This window comes from Theropithecus gelada, chromosome 11 (assembly GCF_003255815.1).
Source record: "Theropithecus gelada isolate Dixy chromosome 11, Tgel_1.0, whole genome shotgun sequence".
NCBI lineage: Eukaryota > Metazoa > Chordata > Mammalia > Primates > Cercopithecidae > Theropithecus > Theropithecus gelada.
Genome location: NC_037679.1, coordinates 25,166,828 through 25,174,979, shown reverse-complemented (window position 1 = coordinate 25,174,979; position 8,152 = coordinate 25,166,828). Strand labels below are relative to the sequence as shown.

The 8,152-nt window shown below is 43.1% G+C and overlaps 1 protein-coding gene across 5 annotated transcripts in view; it reads left to right on the top strand.

Moving 5' to 3' along the window:
- Positions 1–4,265: 4,265 nt before the first annotated feature.
- The window catches only part of TMBIM4 (transmembrane BAX inhibitor motif containing 4), a 30,384-nt gene continuing 26,497 nt past the window's right edge, over positions 4,266–8,152 (top strand). For 2 of the 5 annotated variants that reach the window (XM_025402633.1, XM_025402632.1), the window contains exon 1: positions 4,266–4,477. In XM_025402633.1, coding sequence (XP_025258418.1) covers positions 4,381–4,477 — 97 coding nt within the window. In that variant the 5' untranslated portion in view covers positions 4,266–4,380. Of the gene's footprint in view, positions 5,406–8,152 lie in introns of all 5 variants that reach the window. The other 3 variants (XM_025402631.1, XM_025402634.1, XR_003121824.1) reach the window with 3 other exon arrangements.

Below are 8,152 nucleotides of genomic sequence, written 5' to 3'. Positions count from 1 at the left end.
CTAAATCAATTATTTTTATTTCACTTCCTGATACATGCAAACTATAGCAACACTCTCTAACTTTAGCTTATTGCAAAGGATAGCCTGAAAAGAAAAGGAACTATGATTGCCATATTTTTCCTTTTCCTTCTGTGTCTTCATTTTGAGTGTAAGCGGTTGACATTTACAGGGAAAGCACACAAGTAAAAAGTGATGTGGGCCGGGCGCGGTGGCTCACGCCTGTAATCCCAGCACTTTGGGAGCCGAGGCGGGCGGATAACGAGGTCAGGAGATCGAGACCATCCTGGCCAATATGGTGAAACCCCGTCTCTACTAAAATACAAAAAAATTAGCCGGGCATGGTAGCGGGTGCCTGTAGTCCCAGCTATTTGGGAGGCTGAGGCAGAGGAATCGCTTGAACCCAGGAGGCGGAGGTTGCAGTGAGCTGAGATCGCGCCACTGCACTCCAGCCTGGCAACAGAGTGAGATTCTGTCTCAAAAAAAAAAAAAGATAAAAAAAGAATGTGACAGCCTGTAATCCCAGCGCTTTGGGAGGCCAAGGCTGGAGGATTGCTTGAGGCCAGGAGCTCAAGACCAGCCTGGGAAACACAGAAAGACACTGTCTCAAAAAATTTAAAAAATTAGGGCACAGTCGCTCACGTCTATAATCCCAGCATTTGGGAGGTCGAGGTGGGCGGATCACCTGTGGTCAGGAACTTGAGACCAGCCTGGCCAACATGGTGAAACCCCGTCTCTACAAAAAATACAAAAAAGTTAGCTGGGCGTAGTGGTTGATGCCTGTAATCCCAGCTACTCGGGAGGCAGAGGCAGTAGAATCACTTGAACCCAGGAGGCAGAGGTCGCAGTGAGCTGAGACCTGCGCCATTCCACCCAGTCCGGGGAAAAAAAGGGAAAACCCGTTTCAAAAAAAAAAAAAAAAAAATGAGTTGGGCATGGTGGCATGCATCTGTAGTAGGAGGCTAAGATGGGGGGAGCCATTGAGCCCAGGAGTTTGAGGCTGCAGTGAGCTATGATTGCACCACTGCCCTCCAACTTGGGTGACAGAACAAGACCCTATTACAGAAAAAAAAAAAAAAAAAGAAAAAAGAAAAAAAAAGGTGTGCAAAGATTCCTTGGTCATTCATGTTTCTTAAGACGTCATTGCTGGCTGGGCGCGGTGGCTCAAGCCTGTAATCCCAGCACTTTGGGAGGCCGAGATGGGTGGATCACGAGGCCAGGAGATCGAGACCATCCTGGCTAACGCGGTGAAACCCCGTCTCTACTAACAAAATACAAAAAACTAGCCGGGGGAGGTGGTGGGCGCCTGTAGTCCCAGCTACTGGGGAGGCTGAGGCAGGAGAATGGCAACCTGGGAGGCGGAGCTTGCAGTGAGCTGAGATCTGGCCACTGCACTCCGGCCTCGGTGACAGAGCAAGACTCCGTCTCAAAAAAAAAAAAAAAAAAAAAAAAGTCATTGCTTTCTTTCTGCATTCAAAGTAAGTTCTTGTCAGTAAGGAAAGCTAGGCCTCTTGGGGCTGTCAGTGCCTTCTCTTCTCTTCCCTTTACTAAGTTGCGGGTGTGACATGCTTATCTTTTACTAGCTTTGAGTCTAGCTTAACTCCCATGCATTGCAGGTCTAACAGAATTCTGTGCTCATGGGGCATGATAAATGATTAAATGCAAATGATTGGCAGGAAACAGTGGACATCCACATTGTGCATACCTCTTCTATTCATGTTCATATTCCATTGTACTTTCAGACTTCACTTACAAAACACATGTTTGAAGGCAAAATTATTAAGTATTTCAAAATGGTGACAGCTGAGCATTAAACCAAGTGCAGGGTCCTTCTGAGTCCAGGGCTCTGTGCAATAGCATAGGTTGCACACCTTTTAAGTCAGCTCTTATTTGAGTTCTAGATAATCCAGTCTTGCCAACGCTTGATATTATCAACCTCTTAATTTTAATCATTTGGTGGGTGCTTAGAGATATCTCATTTTGGCATTTATTTACATTTCTCTGATCAACTTTTCATATATTTATTAGCCACTTGGCTATGTGTGTGTGCGTGCATGTGTGTGTGTGTGTGTTAGGTTCCTGTTCCAATCTTTTGTCTATTTTTCTATTGACTCTTTTTTTGGTCTGGATTTGTAACAATTGTTTTCACATTCTGAAAAGAAGCCTTATGTAGGTTATATGTATAGCAGATATCTTCCACTACTCTATGGCTTCCTTTTCACTCTCTTATGGTATATTTTGATTACTAGAAAATCCTAATTTTAATATAATTTAATTTGTCAATCTTTTCCTTTGAAGTTAAGTGCTATTTTGTATCTGGTTTCAGAAACCTTTGCCTTCCTCCAAATCATATTCTCCTGTATCATTTTCTTTAAGTTTTATTGTTTTGCCTTTCACATTTAGATCCACAATCTATCTGGAATTTATTTTTTTTTGTAATTGGTAAGAGGTAGAGGATCAAACTTTGCTGATGCTGTTTTTAGTCAATACAAAGGTGAGTTCCCAATGTAGCTCCAGTTTGTCTTCTATAAAAAAATTCCATTATTATGGCAGGGCAGAGAAAGAGGGGATGGCTTCAGGTTAGGATGGGAGAGAAAATGGATTACATTCCCAGTGTCATCTGAAGTGAAACTTATCTCAGATTTTTCTCAACAAGCGTTTTAAGTCCTCTCACCTAGAGAGTGACTAAAGTGATAGAGGCCATATCCCACTCACCTATCCATTCAACAAACTAAAATGAGGGGCTGGACACAGTGGCTCATACCTATAATCTCAGCACTTTGGGAGGCCGAGGTGGGGGGATCACCTGAGCCCAAGTTCGAGACCAGTATGGGCAACATGGCGAAATTCCGTCACTACAAAAAACACAAAAAATTACTCGGGTGTGGTCACCTGACCTCAGGAGGTCCAGGCTGCTGTGAGCCTAGATAGCGCCACTGCACTCCAGCCTGGGTGACAGACTGAGACTCTATCTCAAAACAAACCAACAAAAACAAATTAAAATGATGTGTTTGTAAAATGTAAAATCATAAAAGATAAAGTTTTATTTTTGTTTTGTTTTTCTTGTCATTATGGAAGTGAGGTTAGTTATTTTGGCAAAGCCTTCTGAGGACGTCAAGTTTAAGGATTTAGTTTCAGAATAGACTGTTCCACAACTGTTCCGAATTCCACTTGCTAAGTGTTCGGGTGTTGTGGTTAAGGTGAGGACTGGGCAATTTGGGTAGCTCAAAGTAAACTCACCAAAACAATTCCAAGGGACCCTAGGATGACACTACTCTGGGTATGTCTACACCTCTTTATATTGGAATGACAACAATATCATGAATACTCACTCTAATTCATTGTATTTGCCACCATCATCTCTCTCTTAAGAGTAATAAAACTTTATCCCCTTTTCTCTGCCTTTGGTCACGGCCCTCTTCAATGTATTCTACTTCTGGCATAGGATGATCTGGCCTTTGCTTATCTCTATCTCTCCAGCCTCATTCTTTGCCACCTGTCCCCTACACCAGCTGAGCTTCACCATCTCCCTCTTTGCAGAGGTTGGTCGCTTGAGGACCAGCCTACATTACTGCTCTTTCTCTGGTTGGCCCCTACTTGCCTTTCAGGATTAAATATTACTTCATTCAGAAAGCCTAGTTTATAGAAAGTGCCCAATAAATAGATATTATTATTATTATTATTATTATTTTTTTTTTTTTTGAGACGGAGTCTCGCTCTGTCGCCCAGGCTGGAGTGCAGTGGCCGGATCTCAGCTCACTGCAAGCTCCGCCTCCCGGGTTCACGCCATTCTCCGGCCTCAGCCTCCCGAGTAGCTGGGACTACAGGCGCCCGCCACCTCGCCCGGCTAGTTTTTTGTATTTCTTAATAGAGACGGGGTTTCACCGTGTTAGCCAGGATGGTCTCGATCTCCTGACCTCGTGATCCGCCCGTCTCGGCCTCCCAAAGTGCTGGGATTACAGGCTTGAGCCACCGCGCCCGGCCTATTATTTTAAAATAATGGTAAAAACGCATCCTCGGTGTGATTATTGAAAGAGTGGATGAATGACATGGGTATTTGTTGAGTGGATGGGTGACTGGGACATGGGTTCTATCACTAGCAACTCTCCAGGTGAGAGGACTTAAAAAGTTTGTTGAGAACAATCTGAGAAAAGTTTCACTTCAGATGACGCCGGGAATGTAAACCATTTTCTCTTCCATCCTAACTCGGAGCCATCCCCGCTTTGTCCGCCCAGCTGGAATTTTTGAGGCGAGAAAATCGACTCGCTCGGGATTCGCCCGCCGACGCCGCTCGACTTGTTGGGGCTGGGCTCTTCTTCGCGGAAGAGGATAGGAGGCGGTTGCGGTTGCTCGGCCAGGGCGGGTAGGGGTGCTGTTGCCGTCATGGCTGACCCCGACTCCCGGTACCCTTGCTCCTCGATCGAGGACGACTTCAACTATGGCAGCAGCGTGGCCTCCGCCAGCGTGCACATCCGAATGGGTACGTTGTCCCCTCTCCAGTGCCTCCCAGCCGCTTGTCCGCAATGCCCGGTCTTTAGAAGCCGACTTCCGGCTTCAGAGGGACAGCGGCCATCTCCCGGGACTCAGGAGAAAGAGGGCTGAGCTCCCTGCCCTCTTTCTCCGGGGACCGGAGGACTGGCGCCCTCCTCCGGGAGTCGGGAGAGGCGCTCCCTCCCCTCCTAGCGGGTGTAGGAGGGCCCAGGCCCAGAAGACTTGCAGCTCCCCTCTGTGCGCCTCGGATCCCCAGCGGGCGCCGCGGTGTAGGAAGGGACGGATGGAAACCGCCGCAGCCTTAATTTGGCATCTTGAAGTGAAAAGAAACGTGATGGAAATGAGTCAGTTGATCACTGTGACGTACACACGAGTGGAATCAGCGGCCTAATGCTTTTGTTCTGTGGGGTGCCGCGTTACATGTTTATATTTACCGTCCTATGCTAGGCTGTAAGCTCCCTGACGGCGCTATTTCCTGTCCGCAGGGCCCAGAATGCAACAGGTCTTTCTGAGTATTATTGAGGAAGTTGCTGAACACAGAAGCTTCCTAAGTCAGTATGAATGTTTTAAGTTATTACGTAGTAGCCAATGGGCAGAAATTTTTGAATTTAAAATCCTTAGCTTCATCTACGTGGAAGCCATTGTCTGCTCTAGTTTGGCCATTTGATCACCGAAACTGCCCCAGACTTTCAGCCTGTCTAGGCAGCTGGAACTTGTTCTGGAAAAGGAAAGATGAAGATAGTTCTGATGTGCTAAGAATCTTGGTGCCTAGAACTTGTTCTGGAAAAGGAAGGATGAAGATAGTTCTGATGCACCAAGAATCTTGGTGCCTAGCATTTATATTTTTGGAATTGAATTTTGAAATTATTTTGGCAAGTGAATTCAGCTTTTTTAAAAAAAATTGTGGTAAAATACAGGTAACATAAAATTTACCATCTTAACTATTTTTAAGTGTACAGTTCAGTAGTGTTAAGTTATTCACATGGTTGTGCACTGTTAAAAGAAAAGCTTTAGGCACATTAAATCTAACGGAGTTTAAGCACAGAATGATTAGTGAATTGGGCAGGTCCCGGAACCAGAATAGGTTCAGAGTGACCAGTGCTGCCCCTTGGTGGGAGAAAATTTATGGAGAGAGAAAGTAAAGTGATGTACAGAAAATGGAAGTGAGGTACAGAAACAGTTGATTGGTTACAGCCTGGCTTTTGCCCTATTTGAACATGGTTTGAACACTTGGCCGTCTTTGGTTGGCTGAAACTCAGTGATTGGTTCAAGCGTAGGTTACAGCTTGTTTACACATTCAGTTAGGTTATAGTTCACTATATACCGAGAACCCCTAGGCCGAACTTAAAGGGATAACTTTAGACTAAACTTATACACCATCGAATATCCAGAACTTTTTATCTTGCAAAACTGAAACTCTGTACCTATTAACTTTCCATTGCTTCCTTCCCCCAGTCCCTGGAACCACCATTTCACTTTCTCCCTTTGTAAATTTGGCTTCTCTGATACGATCAGTATTTGTTTTTTTGTGATTGGCTTATTTCAATTATCATAATGTCTTCAAATACATCCATGTTGTGGCATATGTTAGAATTTCCTTTTTTTTTTTTTTTTGAGACAGGGTCTCACTTTGCCACCCAGGCTGGAGTGCAGTGGCAAGATCACTGCTCACTGCAGCCTCTACCTTCTGGGCTCAGGTGATCCTCCCACCTCAATCTCCCAAGTAGTTGGCATTACAAACGCAGGTCACCATGCCTGGCTAATTGTTTTGTATTTTTGGTAGAGGCGGGTTTCTCCATGTTGCCCAGGCCAATCTTGAACTCCTGGACTCAAGCGATCCTCCCACCTCAGCCTCACAAAGTGCTGGGATTACAGGCATGAGCCACTGCACCTGGCTGCACAATTTTCTTTTTAAGACAATAATATTACTTTGTATGTATATACCAAAGTTTGTTTATTCATCCATTGATGGATATTTGTGTTGCTTCTACCTCTTGACTGTTTTGAATAGTGTTGTCGTGAATATAGGTGTGCACATACCTCTTCAAGACTCTGCTTTAATTCTTTTGAATATATACCCAGAAGTGGAATCGCTGGATTGTGTGGTAGTTCTATTTTTAATTATTTAAGGAACTGCCATACTGTTTTTGATGGGGGCTACATCATTTTACATTCTCAGCAACAGTGCACAAGGGTTCACCTTTTTCTACATCTTTGCCAACACATTCTGTTCTTTTCTTTCTTTTTTAAAATGAAAGTAGCCATCAGATGAGTGTGAGGTGATATGTCCCTTTGGTTTTGATTTGCATTTCTCTAATGATTTAATGATGTTGCACATTTTAAAAATATGCTTGTGGGGCATTTATGCATTTTCCTTAGAGAAATGTTATTCAAGTCCTTTGCCCAATAAATTTTTTTAAAGCAATTTTAGGTTCATAGCAAAATTTAGCAGAAGGAACAGAGTTCTTATGTACCCTTTCTGCTTTTCCCCAAGCCTCCTGCACTAATAACATTCTGTACCAGAGTGGTACGTTTGAAATTTAAGACTTCTGTTTATCAAAGAACACAACAGAGTGAAAAGGCCTATAAAATGGGTGAAAATATTTGCAAATCATATATCCTATAAGGGGCCAATATCCAGAATACATAAGGAAATCCTACCATTCAATAACAAAAAACAACCTGATTTTAAAGTGAAGAAAGTCAAGAGAATAAGATAGACTACATACTGGGAGAAAATATTTGCAAAAGAAATATCTAATAAAGGACTGTTACCAAAATATACAAACTAACTCTTAAAACTCAACAATAAGAAGACAAATAGCCTGATTAAAATACAGGCAAAAGACTTGAACACGTACCCTACTAAAGAAGATTCACAAGGTTGGGTGCAGTGGCTCACACCTGTAATCCTAACACCTTGGGAGGCCAAGATGGGAGAATCACCTGAGCCTGGGAGGTTGAGGCTGCAGCAAGCTGTGATTGTGCCACTGCACTCCAGCCTAGGCAACAGAGTGAGACCATGTCTCCAAAAAAAAAAAAAAAAAAAAAAAGGATCATATATACCAGGATTTATTCTTGGAGCTGTGTTGTATTCCATTGGTCTATATGTCTCTGTCTTTATGCTATTACCACACTGTTTTGATTACTGTGGCTTATGTAATAATAAGTTTTGAAATCAGGAATGTGAGATCTCCAACTTTGTTGTTCTTTTTAAATATTGTTTTGGCAATTTGGGGTCCCTTGACATTCCATATAAATTTTAGAATGGACTTTCTATTTCTGTGAAAGATGCCATTGGGATTTTGATAAGGATTGCATTAAATCTACCCAAAGTAGGTTACTTCAGGGTAGGACAGGGATAGAATATGGCAGCCACTGCAGCAAATTAAATGACTAGAGGTGGTATCTGGTGTGTGAATAGAAGGCATTCATTAGAGAGGCCTTGGTGACTCAAGGTACTGCCATTAAGGAAACATTTGAACCATTAACATAACATTTAATAAATAAAAATATTTTTTGGACAACTCCTTTCTAATGTATGTAAAGACAGTGAGGTAAATAAAAGTTTTGGAAGTCACAGTTACTGTTTTTAAGGCATTAGTTAGGTTGGCCATTAGCCAAACTAATCTATGCTGGCAGCTTAATTAAATTCTAAAGTACC